Source organism: Amblyraja radiata, chromosome 22, assembly GCF_010909765.2.
Source record: "Amblyraja radiata isolate CabotCenter1 chromosome 22, sAmbRad1.1.pri, whole genome shotgun sequence".
Classification (NCBI taxonomy): domain Eukaryota; kingdom Metazoa; phylum Chordata; class Chondrichthyes; order Rajiformes; family Rajidae; genus Amblyraja; species Amblyraja radiata.
Window position 1 is genome coordinate 11,463,884 of NC_045977.1, and position 24,154 is coordinate 11,488,037.

General features: G+C 42.5%; 1 protein-coding gene across 1 annotated transcript in view; it reads left to right on the forward strand.

Annotated features, from left to right (window-relative positions):
• Positions 1-22,231, forward strand: part of LOC116985533 (syntaxin-binding protein 4-like) — a 91,883-nt gene extending 69,652 nt beyond the window's left edge. Inside the window, exons 14-21 of the mRNA XM_033040307.1 lie at positions 2,523-2,650; positions 3,053-3,145; positions 7,264-7,329; positions 8,660-8,836; positions 11,855-11,971; positions 17,520-17,569; positions 18,492-18,613; positions 21,784-22,231. Of these exons, the coding sequence (XP_032896198.1) occupies positions 2,523-2,650; positions 3,053-3,145; positions 7,264-7,329; positions 8,660-8,836; positions 11,855-11,971; positions 17,520-17,569; positions 18,492-18,613; positions 21,784-21,911 (881 nt within the window). The 3' untranslated portion in view covers positions 21,912-22,231. The remainder of the gene's footprint in view (positions 1-2,522; positions 2,651-3,052; positions 3,146-7,263; positions 7,330-8,659; positions 8,837-11,854; positions 11,972-17,519; positions 17,570-18,491; positions 18,614-21,783) is intronic.
• Positions 22,232-24,154: the final 1,923 nt, after the last annotated feature.

Below are 24,154 nucleotides of genomic sequence, written 5' to 3' on the forward strand. Positions count from 1 at the left end.
GGAAGCAAAGAGTAGGAGTAAACGGGTCCTTTTCACAATGGCAGGCAGTGACTAGTGGGGTACCGCAAGGCTCAGTGCTGGGACCCCAGCTATTTACAATATATATTAATGATCTGGATGAGGGAATTGAAGGCAATATCTCCAAGTTGGCGGATGACACTAAACTGGGGGGCAGTGTTAGCTGTGAGGAGGATGCTAGGAGACTGCAAGGTGACTTGGATAGGCTGGGTGAGTGGGCAAATGTTTGGCTGATGCAGTATAATGTGGATAAATGTGAGGTTATCCATTTTGGTGGCAAAAACAGGAAAGCAGACTATTATCTAAATGGTGGCCGACTAGGAAAAGGGGAGATGCAGCGAGACCTGGGTGTCATGGTACACCAGTCATTGAAAGTAGGCATGCAGGTGCAGCAGGCAGTGAAGAAAGCGAATGGTATGTTAGCTTTCATAGCAAAAGGATTTGAGTATAGGAGCAGGGAGGTTCTACTGCAGTTGTACAGGGTCTTGGTGAGACCACACCTGGAGTATTGCGTACAGTTTTGGTCTCCAAATCTGAGGAAGGACATTATTGCCATAGAGGGAGTGCAGAGAACGTTCACCAGACTGATTCCTGGGATGTCAGGACTGTCTTATGAAGAAAGACTGGATAGACTTGGTTTATACTCTCTAGAATTTAGGAGATTGAGAGGGGATCTTATAGAAACTTACAAAATTCTTAAGGGTTGGACAGGCTAGATGCAGGAAGATTGCTCCCGATGTTGGGGAAGTCCAGGACAAGGGGTCACAGCTTAAGGATAAGGGGGAAATCCTTTAAAACCGAGATGAGAAGAACTTTTTTCACACAGAGAGTGGTGAATCTCTGGAACTCTCTGCCACAGAGGGTAGTCGAGGCCAGTTCATTGGCTATATTTAAGAGGGAGTTAGATGTGGCCCTTGTGGCTAAGGGGATCAGAGGGTATGGAGAGAAGGCAGGTACGGGATACTGAGTTGGATGATCAGCCATGATCATATTGAATGGCGGTGCAGGCTCGAAGGGCCGAATGTCCTACTCCTGCACCTAATTTCTATGTTTCTATGTTTCTAAAACTGAAAGCTATATTTTAAATCCAGATTTATTTAAATTAATCAGCTGCCATGGTGGTGATTCTTTACGAGGGGAGTGGGAACCTCCCACATATCACTCACAGGGAGGGGCCTTCTCCCTGGACTGAAACCATGCACTAAAGTAGAATAAAGTAGAAAATTAGTCGACATTCACAGGTATTCACACAGGCTCCATTAAACACCCACACACACAACTGCTCATACATTCACTCAGCACACACCTCACACATTCACTCTCATGGTCATGCAGCATACACACTCACTTTCTCACACACACATTCATTCTCATAGAGTCATAAGAGTGATACAGTGTGGAAACAGACCCATCTGCCCAACTTGCCCACACCGGCCAACATGTCCCAGCTACACTAGTCCCACCTGCCCGCATTTGGTCCATATCCCTCCAAACCTGCCCTATTCATGTATCTGTTTCTACCCTGCCTCAACTACCTCCTCTGGCAGCTTGTTCTATACACCCACCACCCTTTGTGTGAAAAGGTTACCCCTATTAAAGATTCCTATTAAATCTTTTCCCCTTCACCTTAAACCAATGTCCTCTGGCCCTCAATTCAAATACTCTGGGCAAGAGACTCTTTGCATCGACCTGATCTATTCCTCTAGTGATTTTATACACCTCAATAAGACAAGATTCTCACTCTCGCCCAATCGCCCTGCCCTTGGTCTTGCATTCTAGCTGTTACATAAATATCACACTGGGCTGACATGCTGATTGTGATTTCCCCACTGTATAGGTGAGTGGTAAAATCTGGGAGGAGCTGAGGCAAATGTAGGATGAATACAATGAGATTAGTGAAAGATTAGCACGATGAGTTCAGAGAACCACAGTACATGTTTCTATACTGAACTCCATATGTTTCATTGCTGTATGAAGTTATGCCCCAGAAAGTTGGACCATAAAAATAAAAGAGTAGATGAGATCTTACTCCATCTCTCCTCCTCTGGGTATGAAGTGGTGGACACACAGAGTCTCTTGCCCAGAGTGGTGGAGTCAAGAAACAGACCACATAGGTTTAAGGTGAAGGGTGAAAGATTTTATAGGAATCTGAGGGGGAACTTTTTCCACACAAAGAGTGGTGAGTGTATGGAACGAGCTGCCTGAGGAAGTATTTGAGGCTGGGACTATCGTAACATTCAAGAAGCAATTAGACAGGTGCATGGATTGTACAGGTTTAGAGGGATATGGGCCAAATGCAGGCAAATGGGACTAGTGTAGATGGGACTTGTTGGTCGATGTGGGCAAGTTGGGCCAAAGGGCCTGTTTCCACGCTGTATAACTCGATGACTCTTTCGGGCAGGAAGGAAAGGCAGGAAAGATCATTTAACTTGCTGTGGGAATTTGGATTGTGCTGATGATTGCCATTTCTCTTGGTCCATAATAACCCTGTGTGAACTCTGCAGATTTTGAGCAGGCAACAAGGAATAAACTATCATTGGAGCTGGAGGAAGTTGGCCTCAGTCAGAGTCCCCTGATGTTTTATCCGCATGAAGTTGCAAACATTTTGGATACAACAGCGTTCCAATCTCCGGTAAGAAAATACTGCCTTTGCCTGACCACCCACTGACTCTGGAATTCGCTCCTGCCTCAGCCTCTCCTTCCTCCTTAAAATGCTCCTTGAAGTCCTTGCCTTCTCTGAGCATTCAGCTCAAGTTTGATGATCATTCCTATGAACTATTGTAAAATTAAATAAGAAATGCAAGTGTTGTTTTAGATTTTAGTCTAGAATCATTCAAAATACTGCAGCAACCCCTTCAAGATTGAGTACATCCTCGCTAGACAAAAGTGCTGGAGAAACTCAGCGGGTGCAGCAGCATCTATGGAGCGAAGGAAAGAGTACATCCGCTATTGAGTTAATCCTCTCAGATTTAACCGCGTGTTTTCATATCAAAATCTAAACTGGGCTATTTTCCTCTCACCCTGTGCATTGTAGATTTTTAGCTCTGTCACCTCCCGTGAGTCAGAAAATGTGGAGCATCTACACACAGAAGTAACCGAGTTACGTCAGGAAGTGAAAAAACTAAAGGTGAGGTTTCTTTATGCAGAGGATGCGGTGCAATGACATTAATATCCCGTGGTGGAACAATTTTGTCACAAAGCGTGGGAGTTACTGGCAAGACCAGCCATTATTGCCAAATTTTCGAGTCCTTACAAAGATAGTGGTGAGCTGCCAACTCAAACTGCTACTGTCCTGTGGTGAATGTACTCCCACGGTACAGTTAGCCAATGGGTTTTGAACCAACAAAGATGAAGGAACAGTGATTATATTTCCAACTGTACAGTATAATGGAGTGGTGTCAATCTCTTAAGATAGACACAAAATGTTGGTGTAACTCAGCGGGGCTGGCAGCATCTCTGAAGAGAAGGAATGGGTGATGTTTGAGGTCGAGACCCTTCTTCAGACTGAGAGTCAGAGGAGAGGGAGTCTAGAGATATGCAATGGTAAGATGTCTTCTTCTTCTTCTTGCGTTTGAGGCAGCAGAAGTTATGTAACGCCTCCAGGCGCTGTAGCCAGTTAGGCCTTCCGCATTCAGCTGCAGCAGGGTGATGCCATCCGGTTCAATATCCGCAGGTGCCCGCCCTAAAAAGGGCGTAGGCTCCGGGTTGGCGCCGAGCCGCGTCGACTGAGGTTGCATTACAGCTGCAAGCTGTGGCGACCGAGGTTGCATTATCTCTGCTACTATCTCTGTTTGTTGTCGTTCGCCCAACTGAGGTCAGTTGACGGGGCTCACGGGGAGGTCGACAGCATGAGCCCCATGGTAAGGTGTGAAAATGACAGATCAAAGCAGGCGATGGTAAGGAAATGTAGAATTGTTAGCAGAGGGTAAGGTGACAAGGCAGCATTCAATCAGTAAAAGTAATCAGGACAGTGAAACTAGTCAGAGAACTCAGGTAGGAGAGAGACGGGGAGGGAGAGAGGGGAAGCGAAGGCAACTTGATGTTAGAGAAATAAATATTCATATCATTGTGTTGTAAGCCTCCCAAGCAAAAGATCTCTTCTTGGGAAGACAAGATTGACAATTCAAATCCCTTCTGAGATCCAATCTCATGGATGAAGTCCCAAACCTTCTGAGAGGTCCTTGCTGCAGTTACTGTAACTGCACTCTGAGATTAGAGTCCTCAGGGACTCTAGTCTCACACTAACAAGGTCCAGCAGTCATGCTGAGAAATCTGGGTGCTGAACCTACGTCAGATGAGCAACTTCGTCGGCATAGAAACGAACAGTGCTGGTGGAGGACAGAGACATTTTAAATAATTTGCCTGTTTTTAATCCATTGAGATAATAAAATATATGAAGTTCAGTTTAGATATACAGCATGGAAACAGGCCCTTTGGCCCATCCAGTTCATGCCGACCATTGATCACTCATTTACACTAGTTCTATATATCCCATCCACACCCTACACACTAGGGGCAATTTACAGAAGCCAATTAACCTACAAGCCTGCACGTTTTTGGGATGTGGGAGAAAACAGGAGGAATAATCGCCCGGAGAAAATCCAATGTAGTCACAGGGAAAACGTGCAAACTCTGCACAGACAGCAACCGAGATCAGGACATGGTCTTGGATATGAAGGTGTTGTTGAGGTCGCATCAAGTGATCAGAGTATATAAATTAAATTAAATTAAATTTCTTTATTTATATAGCACATTTTTAGTCAACTTGCATTGACCCCAAAGTGCTTCACATAATTACATCCACACACACAGGCAAAGGTGGATGAAGTGTCTTGCCCAAGGACACACACAGGCAAAGGTGGGTGAAGTGTCTTGCCCAAGGACACAACGACAGTATGCACTCCAAGTGGGATTCGAACCAGCTACCTTCCGGTTGCCAGCTGAACACTTAGCCCATTGTGCTATCTGTCGTACCTATATACACTATATATTGTGCCATCTGTCGTACACTATAAGATGGATAGTGCACCTTGCAGCTGTTCTGTGCAGGTGTGGAAGGAATATATGGATGTTTCCACTGCAAGGAAGGATGCTTCCAATGGTGAGAGGGTCCAGGACCAGAGGTCATAGCCTCAGAATTAAATGGAAGTGAAGAGGAACTTCTTTAGTCAGAGGGTAGTTAATCAGTGGAACTCATTGCCACAGAGGACTGTGGAGGCAAACTCAGTAGATATTTTGTAGGCAGAGATAGACAAGTTCTTGATTTGAACGGGTGTCAAGGCTTATGGGGCAAATGCAGGAAAATGGTATTAGGAGGCAGAGATCAGCCATGATTGAATGGTGGAGTAGATCCGATGGGCCGAACGGCCTACTTCTACTCCTATAACTTGTGAACTTGTGAATGAAAGTTTAAGACTGTTTTGCCTGGGTGGTTATGAACCTTCCCGTTGAAGCTGCAACTTATTTATTTTAGCTTCTGGTCAATGACAGCGCCTGGTAGGTTACTGGAGTGCGGATCAGTAGGTTAATTATCCTCTGGTAAATTGACCCTAATGTGGAGGGAGTGCATGAGAAAATGGGATAACAGAACTAGTGTGAACGGGCGATCGATGGCCAGTGTGGACTCAGTGGACCAAAGGGCCTGTTTCCATAATTGTATCTTTAAACATTCAAAATTCCGCAGGCTTTATTGAAAGTAAACATATTTTTTTAAAACAGAAAAAAGTTTTAAATTATTTTTTAATTGAATTTGTCAAATAAAAAGATGAGGACATTTTACACATTCTTCTGTCCTCTGCTGATTTTTCCCATTGCTTTCAATTGGCCTGGTATGTTTGTATTGAGTTTAACTGGATACTGGTGAAGCACAGAGATGTATTGGTCCAAGGGCTCCGTGGATAGACACAAAGTGCTGAAGTAACTCTGGGTCAGGCATCATCTATGGAGAGAGGGGAGGCTCCAGGACAGTTCAGGGGGATGACGCAGATGACCTGGAGCTGGCCCCTAACTAGAGCTGAAGAATGTCCTTGGGGACGCAATGCTTCAGGCCATTTACAATTCCATGTTTAACTCAACATTCTTTGTTTATATTAATAATATGGTTTTATTTTATTTTTAAGGTATTATGATTCAGCTATTGGGATCAAACACATGGCTTCAGGAGAAATGAGAATAATTACAGAAAAATATTAACTTTACTATTTGTTCATTTTAAACAATATACATTGTGAGAACCACTCAGCAACATCGACAATTATAAAGTACCCATTTGCAACTCAAGATAACCCAGAAGTATGGATATCATTGCAACACAGAGGAGTAGTGAACTATGTATGTGTTGGAAGGAAAAATTAAGAAGAGTCTCGACCCGAAACTTCCTTTTCTCCATAGATGCTGTCTGACCCGCTGATTTACTCCAGCTTTTTGTGTCTATCTTCAGTTGTGAACTATGTATTAGATATGGTGGCCTAGTGGTTAAGCTTTTGGAATTACAACCCAAGTGTTGCCCCATTGATCCAGAGATGGGAGTTCGAAACCCACCATGGCAGCTGGGAAATTCAAATTTAAAAAATCTAATATATCTGGAATTGGAATAAAAACTAGCCTTAGTACTGGTAACCGTGAAACTGTTAAATTTTGTTAAACCCATTTGGTTCACCAGTGTTCTTATAAAACTAGTAACCTTACCTGGTCTGGGGTGGGTATGACACACCAATGTAGTCAATGTTTAATTGCCTGCTAAGTTCATGGCATGGAAGATGGACAAAAGTAGTCAGCGTTGCCAGTGATTCAAGTGTTTATTTGACACGAGTACCAGATATGAACCAGAACAATGACATTCTTGCACTTATGGTTGGTGAGGAGTTGTTGTTGCCAATCCATACAGATTGAGGTTTGCCGATGAAGAAGTTGAGGATCCAGTTACATAGAGAGGAGCAGAAACCCAGTTCCCTCAGTTTGACAAAGCATTTGGAGGTATGATGGTGTTAAGTTGCAAACAATTTAAAATATAAATGCAAACAGCAATAAGCAGCAGCAGTAAAGATACCCACAAAATTACTTTAAGGATGTTTATTGAGGGATAACGTTTGACCAGGATCCTAGTCTCCAAATAGGGTTTTAAACCTTTCCCATCCATCTACGATACTTATTGTTTCATCCAAAAGTGTCAAAGTTTGTTAATTAACCTCACGGTAGAGATCGACCAATACCAGTGTCCCATTGAATTCTTCTTTGTCATTGTAGGCTCTTGTGAAGGAAACAGAGAAAAGCAAGAAATCGCTGGAGGATGAGCTTCAACAACTCACTCAGGTTAGTGAGAACGCTGGCTGTGGATGTGGACAAGATGCAAAGAATGACATTGATGGAGTTTGCATTGGATGATCTCAGCTCTTATAGAACTTGAATGATGAATTCTGAACTGGAGAGAAAAAAGCTGCTTTTTCTTAGCTCCTTTCATGATCTTATGACAATATAAAACACCTTGCAAATTATAAATACTTCCACTGTCGTCATGGTTACAATGCGGGAAATGCAGGAGTTAATTCATTCAAAAACATCAACGAGGTAAATGGCTAATTAATCTGATTTAGTGAGATTGACAGTAAGGCTAAGAATTGTACTAGTTACTGTGGATTAACCTCGTGAACCTACGCTGCACTGCCTCAATAGCAAGGATGTTTTCCTCAAATTAGGAGACCAAAACTGCATACAATACTCCAGATGTGGTCTCACCAGGGCCCTGTACAACTACAGAAGAACCACTGAAGGATCATCTTGGGCTAGAACCTGACTTGGAAGCTAAAGTGTTACCATCTTGGCCATGGGTAGTATAACAGCAACTACATAGTATAACTTAACAACTCTAGGACAAGTAAGATTGTTGTTCTCATTATAATTAAAAGGGAAAAGTGAGATAGATTTTTGCTGGCATCTCTTGAGCAACTGAGAAATCACAGGATAGAGAAGCTTGTGTGCTGCATCACAATATGCCATGGCCCTTGGTCAGATTTTGTCTCTGACCTTGCTCATGAAGTGATCAACACCAAAGCAGTACAAGTGACAAGTAGGGAGATTATGCTCTGCACTTATAAAACTGATTGACCATAACCAGAGTCTAATGTTAAATGTCTGTTACTACACTTTAGAAAGGGTGTGAAGATCCTAATGAGGATGCAGAAGTAAGTTACTAAAACATTTCTAGTGTTGAGCAAAAGACTGGAGTAACTCAGGGGTCAGGCAGCATCTCTGGAGGAAATAGATAGGTGACGTTTTGGGATTTTTTAGATTTAATAGTGGGTACAAGATTACAAGTTTAGAAGTGATAAATAAAGGTTACTATTAACGTGGATGAAAGACAGGGGGCAGATCTTAAGTGGTGGCCACAGATACAGGGAATGCAAGGATAAGCATTTTTGCACAGGAGTGGTGAAAACCTCCATCTAGTGCCTGCTACAGCGGTGTAAAGAGAATTAAGCAGTCAGGCCCTACAAATGGTAAATGGACAGACATGAAGCAAAAGATTTAAAAAGCTACAGGAAGAGAACAGGGGTGCTGGACAGAATGGGTTGCTCTCCAAAGAGCCATTGGATAGAGTGGCAGTGATCTTGTAAGGTCAACATTGTGTTTCTGAACCCCGCAGAAAGCCACAGAGAACAGGACTATGCAGAGCAAGTTGCATTTGTCTGACTCCATCAGGGACCAGGCCCTGAGTGCCGAGCAGGACTATGAGGAGGTGGTCCGGCTCCTCGAGGCAGAGATCACCGACCTAAAATCGGAGCTGGCGGAGAAACACCAGGATTGTGCAGAGCTTTCTAAGGTGACTCGTATTCCCAGTATTGTGACATTCAGTGACTAAGTGTATACAGGGAAGGGGTGAAGCTAATTTTCTCCTCAGCCCAATTTGACCCGACACTATGAAATTTCACTTAGTTTGGCTTATTCAATCTTTACAACCACTACCCCACCCATCCTAATTGACCAAACGTCTGATAGGGTTACTGGCATAGAGGAGGAATTGGGATGTTGTCTGCTGAACAGCTTACATGTCCCTTATTGCATAAAATATATGCACGCAAAAGTCAGAAATTATAGGTGACATTACGCCAATAAATATATTTCAGGTTCACAGTAAGTCTGTGGGAAATACCCTTTAACAAAATGTCATCAAAGTTTTAGCGCGGCACGATGGCACAGCGGTAGAGTTGCTGCCTTACGGCACCGGAGACCCGGGTTCGGTCCCGACTATGGGGGCTGTCTGCACGGAGTTTGGACGTTCTCCCCTTGACTTGCGTGGGTTTTCTCCGAGATCTTCGGTTTCCTCCCACACTCCAATGACGTACAGGTTTGAAGGTTAATTGGCATGGTAAATGTAAAAATTGTCCCTAGTGTGTGCAGGGTAGTGTTAATATGCGGGGATCACTGGTCAGCACGGATCCGCTGGGCCGAAGGGCTTGTTTCTGCACTGTAACTCTATGAAAAAGAAGAGAGCAAACTCTCAGTGGAAACATTACTAGCGAAAATGCTGAACATACACAGTTCGTGTAAACACAGACATGGTTTTTGATGTCTACCACAGTTGCCAGATGTTAATAGAAAGAGACTGCCTGAACTTGCATTGGTTAAGTTGGAAGCGCCTGTGAGAGTCTGACTCTGTTCATGTTGCTACATTTAGGGAATCACTGAGGAAGCCACTGTTTTGGTTCCTGATTCCAAGATTACAGGAATTCAGTTTCACATCTTACCATCGTGAAAGACATGCATGCGTAAAATCATGAAACCACAAAAGGAGGGGCATACAGCTCTCTGCAGGCATATTCCAGCCCGACAATTTTATCTCAATTAAATGTCCTTCAGTTTCCTAAGAGAATGATTGAGTCTGCCTCCACCGCACTTTCACATGGCATCTCAGGCAAGTCGCTGCAAATTCTATGAACAATGCTGCATTCCTCCGTGAGGGAGCCTAAAGCTATGATAATCCCCTCCACTTCTGGCGAGGAATTTGCACAATATGCAAATCTAGTTTGATACGCCACAAGGAACATTATCCCCATTAAATCCAAATGAGGAGAGCGGGTGAAAAAGTACGAGGATAGACACAATGTTTCAGACGGAACTGCAGATGCTGGAAAGTCGAAGGTAGACAAAAATGCTGGAGAAACTCAGCGGGTGAGGCAGTATCTATGGAGCGAAGGAAATAGGCGCCGTTTCGGGTCAAGAGCCTTCTTCAGACCAGAATGGTAGACACAAAATGCTGAAGTAACTCAGCTGCTCAGGCAGCAGCTCTGGAAGAAAGGAATAGGTGACATTTTGGGTCAGAACCCAAAACATCGCCTTTTCCTTTTCTCCAGAGATGCTGCCAGACCTGCTTAGTTACTCCAACATTTTGTACCCATCTTCAGCATCTGCAGCTCCTTCATCCATGAGAAAAACTAGGAGTAACAATTTAAAAGAATATTTCAGTGCATTAAATGTTTTAGATTGTCTTTGACATTTTTTGAAAAGGGCTTTGACAATTCTTCATAATTTTTTTGAATATTTTTAAAATGAGGCGATCAAAAAATATATATATGGTGTCATTGCTTTGACAGTTCTAAGAAAGAAGACCTGGCAAAGATTAAGCAAAAAAAGCTTTTACCCCCTTTTCTGTCCATAAGGCTTATTTACGCTGCCCTCCCTCGGAATGGTGTCGTGTCAAGGTCGTGCGACCTTGTCATAATGCGTTCTGTACGCTCTCTGCTGCAAATGCGTTAGCTGAAGTGGGTTTCAACTTTTTTCAGAAGTTGGTGAAGAGGTTTTGGCATAGAGGGAGTACAGAGAAGGTTCACCAGACTGATTCCTGGGATGGCAAGACTTTCATATGAAGAAAGACTGGATAGACTCGGCTTGTACACGCTAGAATATAGAAGATTGAGGGGGGATCTTATAGAAACTTACAAAATTCTTAAGGGGTTGGACAGGCTAGATGCAGGAAGATTATTCCCGATGTTGGGGAAGTCCAGAACTAGGGGTCACAGTTTAAGGATAAGGGGGAAATCTTTTAGGACCGAGATGAAAACATTTTTCACACAGAGAGTGGTGAATCTCTGGAATTCTCTGCCATAGAAGGTAGTTGAGGCCAGTTCATTGGCTATATTTAAGAGGGAGTTAGATGTGGCCCTTGTGGCTAAAGGGATCAGGGGGTATGGAGAGAAGGCAGGTACAAGGATACTGAGTTGGATGATCAGCCATGATCATATTGAATGGCGGTGCAGGCTCGAAGGGCCGAATGGCCTACTCCTGCACCTATTTTCTATGTTTCTAAGAACTTTGAACAAATGCTGGAACTTTGACCATAGAACAAACCACTGGAGGAACTCAGTGGGTCAGTCAGCATCTGTGGAGGGAAATGGACAGACGGTGTTTCGAGCCAGAATTGTTTGAAGCACCCCAACGCAAAACGTCATCTGTCTATGCCTGACCCACTGAGACCATCCAGCTGTCTGTTCTGAGCCAGGAGGACCACAAAGTGGACTTTGTCCTGCATGATTTTAGCAACTTGGTGCCTTGCAAGGAAAACAGAAACGAGTGATAATTCTCCGAGAGTAGACAAAAATGTCGGAGAAACTCAGCGGATGAGGCAGCATCTATGGAGCGAAGGAAATAGACAACGTTTCGGGCCGAAACCCTTGGTTACGGCCCGAAACATTGCCTATTTCCTTCGCTCCATAGATGCTGCCTCACCCATTGCTTTTCTCCAGCATTGTCGTCTACCTTGGATTTTCCAGCATCTGCAGTTCCTTCTTAAACATAATTCTCCGAGAGCCTGCTCTGCTAATACTGAGATTTAATTTGCTAGGAGGAGACTCAGGACCTGCAACAAAAGTTGTCGGCTGCCGCCTGCCAGCTGGAAACATCCGAGCTCGCCCGCAAACGTTTGGAAATCGCGAACAAGAAGCTACTTTACTTTGTTGAGGTGAGGTGAGGCTTGTGCAATCGACAAACTAGTTGGACAAGTGCGAAAGCTGATCTAATCAGAGTCTGCCGCTCCAGGGTCCAGAGCAGGGATGGGGAACATGCGGCCTTCTAAGCCATTAAGTGCAGCCTTTTGAATGAATCCAATTTTGTAGAACAAATCTTTTTATTATTATGAATATGTTTTTGTTCATCTTTTATTATTTTTATTTTAATCTTAAAATGAACGTATTTAAAATACCAAAGAGTAAAAGAAGATTCAACGAAATCATCCTCCCCGACTGACGGCCACAATTAAAACATTAGTAAGTCATGAGGGCTATTTTAACAAAATAATGTACATTTTGAAGTATATCTAATTGAAGTTTCTTGGATGCGGCCTTATTAGATTAAAGCTAACTTAATGCGGCATTCCACCATGAAAAGGTTCCCCACCCCTGGTCCAGAGTGTTTTATGGTTGTATGTCCAGGAACGGAACAATGAAATTCTAACTTGCAGCAGCACAACAGATATGTTAAAATAGTACTCTTTTTAATTAATAATAAACAAAAAAAAGTTCAGTATAAGTTAAAAAAAAAACAGACAAATAAATAAACAATAATAGTGCAAGGTCAAAAGTGGGACTAGTACCATGGAAGGATTACTGCAGTAATTAGGGTAGTGGGGAGAAAATAGTCAGCACTATATCATTTCTGACTTCCTGCCTTTGTGCCCTATAGTTCTGTCCCATGAGTGGGGCACAGTGGCGCAGAGAACCAGGTTCCGCACTGACCTCTGGTGCTGTCTGTGTGTGTGTGGAATTTGCATGTTCACTCATGTTCACTCCATGTGCTCCACTTTCCTCCCACATTCCGGGGATGTGCGGGTTTATGGATTAATCTGCCTTCGTAAAATTGCCCCATGTCTGTAGGGACTTGATGCAAATGTGGGATAAGATTGCACTCTTGAGAGGTTGTCAGCATGGGCTTGGCCGGGCCGAATGGCCTGTTTCCAGGCTGAATTTCCAAAATCTAAATCTGGTCTTTGATACAATCTTCCAGCAGGACTCCAGCTTCCAGTAGTTCAAGGTGGCATCTTACTTCTAAGTTTGCAAGGACTCTTAGGACTGGGCAATAAATGCTGGCCTTACCAATAATTCCTACGTTCTGTGACTTGAATTCAAGAAGCAAGTGTTGTTCCACCACTGGATGTTAATTCCCAGCACAACACACCGAGCAGTTTCTGCACCGACTCTCAAAACCTCATTCCCAATCAGTGAAGCCTCGTCAATTTCATAGCCTGTCAAAACACTCAGTTCAATGGAGCTTTAGAATGCTTATGAACATCCTTGACATTCAGTTACCTGCAAAACAAAATAAATTAAAAACAAAGATTATGTTAAATTACAAAAGCTAAAAAGCAGACCCATGTACAAAAAAATGTAATATTGTTAAAAGTAACGCAAATAAATAATAAAAACATATTACCTATTTTTGCCCCGAGAACTGTTGCCTCCCGTACATCTAAATGGGTCTGCCATACTAATACAAACTTTAACCTGGCACAGGCTCAAGAGTGTATTGCCCACCACACGCCTGCAGAACATTGCGCAGTCCTTTTCTTGTTCACGTGCCCATCAATTCTGCTCCCACCCCCCCCCCCCCCCCCCCCCTCTCAACCCCACTCCTCCTGTCACTAAAAGAGTAAAATCACCAATTAACTAACAAGTCTTTAATATGTAGATTTAGCTGTGGTACACCTTTTGTGATCCCCTAAATCCTCTTTTGTTCTTCTACCCTATCTGGGTTTGAACCTTTCAGGCAGTGCGTAATCTGTCTATTCTTCCTCGCACTTATCAGTGTTGAACATCGATTGCCAATTTCGTTTTAAAACTGCAGAAGCTGGAATTCGGAAATAAAATAGAAAATGCTGGAATTACAAAGAAAGTCAGACAGCCTCTGTGAGCATAGAAACAGTGCGAACATTTCAGGCCTGACCGGCTGAGTATTTCTGGCATTTTATGTTTTATATTATCATCTGCCAATTGTTTGTCCACTCTGCAAGTTTATTTAATTTCCTGTTGCATTTCCCTGAAGTAATGACTAGCCCAACAGCTTCATACTTTGGTCCCATCTGCAAATTTAAAAATTATGAGTCTGATTCTAAAATCTAAGCCACCAATATAAATTGTGAACAGCTGGTCCCCAGTATTCATCTTTGTGGCACTACACCGCGCACCTCTGCTCTGGTGAATAACCAAACTTTCGTGACAGTCTCTGCTTCTCGCCTGAAGTCAGCTCACAATCTATCTGGCCACTTCTACCCTGACTGCATTCTTTGACATTCCTTAATCAGTGATGGGGTACCAAAGACAAGGGCTTTTCAATGTCAGGATTCATTACTCCATTTCTGTTGTGCACTTCAAAAATGGCATCAAGGTCGGTCAGGCAAGACTTCATTTCAAAATCCATGCTGACAATTCATTGTTATTCTTTTCAATACTAGAATTTGTTCCTTTCTCGCCTTTATAGAGATTCCATATTTTTTCTTCCCACTGACTGTAATGTTGCTTTGCCTATAATAGTCTTGGTGCATTCCGTTCCCCTTTTTAAATATACGTACATCATATGTTAACCCCTATCCTTTACCCCTATATTTTGTCTAATGAATTTCTAAAGGTGTGTAGTAATAGCACTGCTTCTCCCTGAATCCATCCAGTTCATGAGATCTACCTTTAATTATTTATTTACTTTTAAATGCGGTTATCTCCTTATTGATTTTATAATATGGTGAAATGTCATTTATTCTATCTCCCTGGTAAACAATGAAGCAAAATGCCACCTTCTGTTAGTATTGTCCTGACCATACCTGAAAGGTTCTATTCCCATCCCAACCGTACTTTTAAATATAATTGATGAGTCTATAAATTACTTTTGCTGTGTGTTACTTTATTATTTAATAATTCATCATGCAATCCTAATTTGTTCAGCCTCCCTTATTCCCTTCACTTTCTATGTTATCGTGGACTACTCTGTGTCTTTTACTTAATGCAGCCAAATCATGTCAAGTCAGGTAGTGTTTATTGTCGTATGCACAAATATGGTGAGGTACTGATACAATGAAAACCTTGTTTGCAGCAGAATTCACAGGCACACACTCGGATAAAAACTTCCCTCTTCTGACGTCAATGATTAGTTCCTTGGTTTTCTGGATGTTGAGTGTGATGTTGTTGTTGTGGCGACACTCAGCTTTCCCCTGTACACTCACTCACCATCACTCCTGATTTAGCCCACAAGCCAAGAATCAAGAATCAAGATTTATTGCCGTATGTCCCTGACAGAACAATGAAATACTTACTTGCAGCAGAACAACAGAATATATAAACACAGTACTCAATAACCAATGTAATGATAAACAAAAAGTCCAGCGAGTGTATATATACATACATACATCGACATTAAACAAACAATACTTGAGCAAAAAGACAAAACCAATGTCCCCAAGTCTATGTTGTTCACAACTTATATGGAGGTTGAAATGTTTAATAGCCTGATGGCTGTAGGGAAGCTGCACTGTTTGTATCCCCTCATTATCACCTTTCCCATGGCTAACAATGGACCATTGTGGGCTCCACCTTCCCTTGGTCATTGGTGCCGGCTGTTATTTGTTCTGCACCTTTTCATAGCTCTAGTTTCCATCTCCCCTTGCTCTCTGCCTGAAGAACGGTCTCAACCCGAAACGTCACCTATTCCTTTTCTCCAGAGATGCTGCTTGAGCCAGTGTGTTACTCCAGCATTTTGTGTCTATCTGTGGTGTAAACCAGCATCTGCAGTTCCTTCCTGCACAAACTGTTCCTGAACCTGGACGTTTCAGTTCTCAGGCTCCTATATCTTCTTCCAGACGGCAAGAGTGAAATGAGAGTGTGATCAGGGTGGTGTGGATCTCTGATGATGCTGATTTGGGAACCCCATTCCCTTAACCCTTTCATGTTAATTTTCCGCATAATTAAAATTGAGATCCCTTCATGAGTAACAGCCCATGATTCTCTCTCATTTCCCGAATTTATCTGGACATTTTTCAAGTCACAGATCTTCTAATATTAGATATTAAAGGGCCTGTCCCACTTTCGTGACCTTTACAGGCGACTGGTGATAGTCACCTGTGATAGGTCACCAAAATTTTAGACATGTTGAAAATTCAGTGGTGACCAGAAGGACATTATGACTCTTTGGAGACCTCTCACGACTGTCTTTCTGGTCGCTGCTGAATTTTCAACATGTAGAAAATTTTGGCAACCTATCACAGGTGCCGGCAGTCGCCTGTATAGGTCGTGAAAGTGAGACATGCCCTTCAGGCTCTGCCTTGCAGAACAATGGATTCTTGTTATCTATTAACTCAATTTATATAGATTCCATATCCTGACAATTGCATTCAATTTTTCTACTATTATTACATTATCCCTAGAAAATCCAGTTACTTTCACTCATATTTCTCTCTACAAAACATGTTCTAACCAGCAATTTTTAATTCTCAGAACTGATGTCCTGCACCCGTTTCTCAGTAATCTCCAGTCTCTTTTTCCTCCCAAAATGTGATTTCCTCCAGCTTCTAAACGTTAGTCTCTGCGTGTCTAGCTACACAGAGAGTTTAACTCGCTTACAATGAGATCATAAGATCATAAGACACAAGAGCAGAAGTTGGCTCATTGACTTTGCTCACCATTCAACCATGGCTGATATAGTTTTGCCTCTCAACCCCATTCTCCTGTCTTCTCCCTTTACCACCTCCTCCTTGTTCCTCCCCGTGTGATTTGTTCCAACATGAATGACAAGTAGCTCCTTCCCAATTTTCCCTCTAGCTTTCATGAGGTATATTTCACCATGGCACTGGGCAAGTCAATGTACCCTTTGGGATTCTCATCCTTGGCTGCAAAGGACACTGTCCATGCATCTCCCATTACCACGTTTCCATTCTGCTCTTGCCATCTTGCACAGCAATCTGAGCCATGGTGCTTGGGGCTGCAGTGTGGTTGTCCAATCTGGTGTTTTATCTCTCGCCCAGGTTGCAAGGACAGAAAGTGTGCCTGTCTGCTGGACCTTCTTCACAACCTCCTGTAAGCCTCCACTGCCCAGCTCAACCTCAGCTCAGACCCTCCCAGGAAAGATAACAAAAACGAGGCAAGCAACCATGTAGAGTGGCCCCGTGTGCCAAGAATGTTGTGGGCCAGAGACAGGACCAATCGATATTTTCCTTCCCACCCTTTGTGCTTGCTGACAAAATGAATGATTCTTATTACTTTATGTACTTGGTATCAGTATGACTTATGACAAATAGGGATCACACAGAAATGGTAACAAGACCATACGTGGAATTTGTTGTCTCTTGAGGATGGGGATATTATCATTTATGTAAATAAAATGAAAATGGAAGTGTAGCTTTTGAAAACCTTGCATTCACCCAGACTGCTATCATTGTACCAAAAGTGCAACTAACTGATTAAAGTTGTTAGGAATTACCTTCACTTTCTCTTTGAAAAGCTTCAGTGATGACTATGTTTTTTCTCCCGCAGAAAGTCCACAAAGTTCTAGCATGTGGCACCTTACACCGGAGCGATCACGGGTAAATGGCTACATTCAACTTATTTAGTCCCATAGATGTTATTTTCATGTCACTGAATACGATAGTTGAAAGCAAATCAATTGCTGTGTATTTTTATATGGCACACCGTTTCTCTTCAATCAAGTCAGTGAAACTAGAATGGAGACACAAGAGCCTGCAGGTTCTCTGATCTGGAGACTTTGAATCCGGAGGAACTCAGCGGGTCAAGGAGCGTCCGTGGGGTTGGGGGGGGGGGGAGGGGGGGGGGAGGAATCGTCAATGTTTCAGGTCAAGACCCTGTATCGGGACTGAGAGTGGAGAGGGAAGATAGCCAGTGTAAAGAGGAGAGGTGAGACGGGGGAGAGTAGGTGACAGGTGGACCACGGAAGGGTGATAGCTGATGGGCAGATAAAGCCAGACAGACAAGTGGGAGGGGTGGAGCTAATAAACGGGCAGGTGGAAAGAAAAGGCAGATGGAGTCAAGCGGAAGGATGAAAATGGAGACAATAACTGGAGCGACAAGCAGGCCACCGATGCTGGAATCTGATAGAACACAAAGTGCTGGAGTAACTCGGTGGGTCAGGCAGCACTTGGTGGCCATGGATAGGCAAAACATATAGACTGAAGTATCCAGACCTGAAACATTGCCTATCCATGTCCTTCAGAGATGCTGCCTGACCCGCTGATTCACTCCAGTGCTTTGTGTTCTACACCAGACTCCAGCATCTGCAGTTACTGTACTTCCATCTCGCTGGAATCTGACGAGGAAGGAAGGTGATGATAGTAACTAATGAGGGGCAGATGGAGCCATCCCCTCCATCACCTGCATCTCAGTATTTATCAATCGTGTCTTGATATTTATATGAGCGCACTGAAATTTGGGTCAGCTGTGCTTACATGTCTTGTACGGAATTGCTCACTTCTACCCTTTGCCTCACTTCAGAGTGAACCAGTACAAGAAAACCAGGAGAGAGAGCAGGCTGGCTCCTCCTGGGTCAGAAGGGCAGCTCATCACTGAGGCCAAAGAACTGATGGAGTGGGCCCGTTCCCCACACTCTGACAATGGTAAGAAGCTGGCACACTGAGTGAGAACAGGTACACTGCACCATCGTAGGGTAATGATTGTCACTTTTTTCAATCACCGTGTTGAAAGTATTGTAACTCTGAAGCAAGAGTGGTCACAGAATTCTGCTTCGTATTAATCCCTTCCTGTACTTGGTTCATCCAAACTCACACCGAGTCCTGATTTTCCCGTCAACCATTTGCTCATTTGACTTTAATTGCTGTCAATTGGATAACACTTCAGTTTGTAAATGTTTACTAATACCCCCATTACATCACCCTCTCTTTTTCTCTGACGCACGTTCCAGACCTACAATCCTTCGCAATCTCTGTGCTTCTTAAATTCAGAATGTTCTCCATTTCCACGCTTTGTTATTAAGGGCTGTACCTTCAACTAGGATGCTAGGTAGTACCCCACCTAAACGTCCAAATTTCTATCCACAGCATCTCCTTTAAGATTTAAGCTTCTCCTATTAACCAACTGAACTGTTATTACTTTGTGTGGTTTGGTGTCGATTTATATTTGATATACATCGTTTTCAACACCTATTAGCTTTTATTGTACTGGGGATATTTTAATGTCATAGCAGTGTGTATGTGTGTGGGTATGTGTATATGTATATACATATATACACACACACAAATATATGTGTGTGTGTGTGTGTGTGTGTGTGTGTATGTACACACACACACAAACATATACACACACTGTACTTCAATTAATCATTATCAAGCAAAAATATCATGCCACAAGAGGCTATATACAAACTGAAGGAATAGCACCTCATATTCTGCCTAGGTAGCATACAGCTTAACAGTATGAACACCGAATTCTCCAATTTTAGGTAACACCCCACCCCATTTTTGGTCTCTTCTTCTTCTTCCCTCCCCCATCTCTTTCTTGACCCCTTCCCTGCCATCTATAACCCTCCCTCAGACTTTATATTTCACACCTCCTCTCCTTATCAACATCTCTTTATCTTATTTATCTGTATCAAAACTGAGGGGTTTCATTAAGCCACCTTTTAAATGGGCAAATATTCCCTTTCACATTGTGATGGAAGGATATGTGCAGCAGCATTCATAATTTTGCACTGATGATGATTGGACATGGGGCTTGACCTCTGCTTACCCCCTTCCCATCCCCATATTCTGTTCACCACTGGTGGGAGTCTCATCCAAAGTTGATCTTCAGCACTTCTCAAAGACCCATTACATCTGGAGAGTGAGAAGGAGTAAGGGAAAATTCTTGAAAGAATTTAATACTTATTACAGTATATCTCCTTTTCAAGGATGGGGGTAAATGCTATAAAGTATCTAACCACTTGATGGCGCCAAAGTTAAAATAAATGTAAAAGCTAAATGCTGGAAATACTCAAGATTGCAAGATTGCTCATTCAATTAATGTACAGCAGTTTTTACACAGAATCTGTGTAAAATAAAAACAGAAATCTATAAATAACTTGGGAGCATAACCACTGCAAATGTTAAAAATAAGAAACAATTACTGTTATCATTCGTTGTCCCCATTTCAGTGCAATTTTCTCTTGTAACTCAATGGACATTCTTAAAATCGCAAACTTGAATTAACCACATGAAAGATACTAGATAGCGGAGTTAGTTTTTTTTTTTAAAGCTGATTTATGGGAAATGGATTCTCAGAATGGTTTACATGCAGTTGTGGCTTGAGGTGGTGGTGGTCATGGCGTATAGATTTGTGTTGCTCAGAATGAGTTAACCATGCAGTTTAAGTGCATGTTTGATGGTGAAACATTTTCTCTAGTTCCTTGTCAACTAGAGTTTGAAAATAACATCAGGCTATATTGAATTGGAAGGTTTACATAAAAAATTATCCCAATATCAAATTTGTGGGACAGCAGGCCATCATATGACTAAGCATATGTGGTCAATGTTCAAGTTCAAGTTCAGATTTAGTGCCACATGCACCAATTAAGGTACAGTGGAATTTGACTTACTGTGCAGCCATAGAAACAAGAGCACAATACACAATAGAATATAACACGAACATCCACCACAGTGGAATCTACATTCTTCACTGTGGAGGAAGGCAATAACTTTGTCAATCCTCCTCCTTTGTGGGTTGTGGAGGTAACAGAATACAGATGGAATCTGTACATTCAGTAGGTAGTGCTAACCATGTCACATCATTAGCACACTGCACCCATGAAATTAATTTCAGAAGCAAGGTACAAAATACAGACCAAACTATTTGGTGCTAATAGAATAGAAGATAGACAAAAAATACTGGAGTAACTCAGCGGGTCAGGCAGCATCTCTAGAGAAAAGGGATAGGTATAATTTCTGGTCGACACTTCGTTAGACAAGACGTGGACTTATTTGGTGATACTGGCTGGTGATAAATCTCTAGACAACAGAGTATTGTCCATCACTATATGTACGATAGTAAGATCAGAAAGATTACAATTGGGATTGTTCAGTCCTACCACAGAACTTTTCAAAAATGACTGATGAGCATGAAAGGAAGAATGTTTCCAGTCGTGGGAGAGACTAGGAACAGGGGGTATAGCATTAGAATAGAAGGACATACTGTACCTTTCTAATGACGATGAGGAGGAAGTTCTTTAGCTAGAGGATGGTGAATCTGTGGAATTCATTGCTACTGAATGCTGTGGAGGCCAAGTCATTGGGTCATTTTAAAGCGGAGATTGATAGGTTCTTGATTAGTCAGGCTGTCATAGGTTATGGAGAGAAGGCAGGAGAATGGAGTTGGGAGGGAAAGATAGATCAGTCATGACTGAATGGTGAAGCAGACTTGATGGGTCGAATAGCCTAATTCTGCTCCTATTGTCTTATGATAATGGATAGACGGTTTGGTGAGGAAACTCTGAGACAACTGCAGCACAAATATTAAGATATCTGGTTGGAACATTTCCACACTGCTGGTCTATTACCTTGCACATTTTGAGTGAGTGGGAATTAAAATCTACTGGGAGATGCAATGTATTAGCCTATATTGAACAGCCCAAAATATGTTATTTGCTTTCCACTCACCTGTGAATGGTATAAAATTAAGTGAGATTCCTACCAGTGTTCAGATTTTGATTCATGGTCTGAGACACTTTTATGCTCTGACTCCAGGGCGAGTACATTCCTTTTCCAAAACTTGTCATGCTTATTCTGCTCCTCTGCAGCCGAGCACACTAAAGGACAACATGGTCTCCCCTCACAGGAGCTGGCAGTGCCGAAGACAACCCAGGAGAAGAACGTTCCTTCACGCGCACACAAAGCCAGCCAGCTGCAAGAAATGTTATTTATTTAAAAATAATGTGAAGACATATTCTATTCTTATCAAGACCTACTGCTAATATATATATATATATATATAATATGAATGCAATATACAAAAAATATTTTTGTGTTGGAAGATACCAGTCCTGAGATGCATGATCAGCGCTTTCTTCAAAACATGGGAGGAAAAAGAGATTAGGTATCTGTGTAACCAACCCTGCTGCTTTTAATTGCCCATCTTGCTGATGGGAAACTTGCTCTGAAAAGATGGTCTAAAACAGACACTAGGCCCCTCAACAACGTTGAACCATTTGTATGGAGTTTGTACGCTCTCCCCGTGACCAGCGTGGGTTTTCTCCGGGATCTCCAGTTTCCTCCAACACTCCAAAGACGTAGGTTAATTGGCTTGGTAAAATTGTAAATTATCCACTAGTGTGTGTAGGATAGTGTTAGAGTGTGGTGATTGCTGGTCAGCGTGGACTCGGTGGACCGAAAGGCCTGTTTCCACGCTGTATCTCTAAACTAAACTAAACAGGTTCGAAGAGTTGGGTTTTGCAAGTTGTAATAGAGGTTGTACTGAAGGTTCAAAGGAGCAAGCAGGGTACTGGCATAGATGAGTAGATGCCATGGGGAGGATCGGCTATGACCATACTATATGGCAGAGCAGGCTTTAAGCATCGAATAGTCTACCTACTGCTCCTATTTTCTTGTGTTCTTATTCCTACATTTATTTTCTACTTTAGCTGTGAAATGAATATTTATGCAAGCTGATAATGTATAACCTCAGCCCGCATGGACCTATCTGACCTCCCGGTTGCCAAACACTTTAATTCCCCTTCCCATTCCCACACTGACCTTTCTGTCCCGGGCCTCCTCCATTGCCAGAGCGAGGCCAAACGCAAATTGGAGTAACATCATCTCATATTTCGCTTGGGCAGCTTACAACCCAGTGGTATGAATATTAACTTCTCTAACTTCAAGTAACCCCTGCATCCCCGCACTCTTTCCATTCCTTCCCCCACCCGTCGTACCAACTTCAAAGTCGTCTCTTTTTTAAAACCAAAATGTATTAAATTATTTACAATATGTACAGTACAAAATAAATCAAAACAAAACCCACCACCATAATACAAGTCAAACAAATATTTTTTGATACTAAATATACTATTATACAACTATATCACCATCCTTATTGAGTTTCATTGTCTGCACTCATTCTCACCTAACAAACAACTAACAATGGCCTGTTTCCTTTATCATTGTTACTTTTTTGCATATCTTTCATTCATTTGTTCTATATCTCTCTACATCATAATCATACTTTATTAGCCACGTATGTTTTGTAACATACGAGGAATTTGATCACTGTTTCTTTCCCGACTCTCAGTCTGAAAAAGTGGCTCGACACGAAACGGCACCTATTCCTCGTCTCCACAGATGCTGCCTAACCCAATGAGTTACTCCAGCTCTATGTGTCTACTATCTTCTGTGCAAACTGAGCAAAGACCAGTCCTCTGCCGAAACACTTTAAGAGCGGTCACAATACTTGACATAATTATACAACACTTATTGTGAGCAACAGGTAATAAAAACAGAAAATTCTGGAAGCATTCAGCAAGTCAGAAACGCCTGTAGGAGAAACACTTTGTTCTTTCCGGATAAAGGCTTGATCCATGAGGGTTAGACATGAGGGACCCATTCTCCATCAAACGGGAGAAAAAAATAGTTATCATTAACAAAGATGCAGAAGGAATGGGCAGAAAAAAATGAATGGGCGGAGGAACTGCAATGCCTTGGATATGGTGATATTATACGAGTTACTGCAGCAGTTGCAATTAGATTGTGGCTCTGTGAGTGCGAGATATGTTGTTAATAGCAAGGCTGTGGGCGTACTCAGCAAGCCACACCATAGTAACAGAGAAAGAAAAACAGATCTAAAATAACGACAGGCAGAAATGCCCAGTTCTGATACACTAAGAGAAAGCGAGTCCAAAAAGCTGCAGGGTGCTCAGATGAAAGATATGTCATTCCTTAAGCTTGTGTTGGGCCCAGTTGTAACAGTGCAGGTGGTCACAGACATGTAAGTGAGAATGGGGGTGGGATGAGCAATTAAATGGCAGCAAACCAGCGGCTCAGGGTCACTCGTGCATTCTGAACTCAGGAGCTCTTCAAAGCAATCATCAATTCTGTGCTTGCTTTCATTTTTCTAACGTATAAACAGCATTGTGAACATTTAATGCAGATCTCATGCTGGTTGTTTTGTTGAGTTGCACC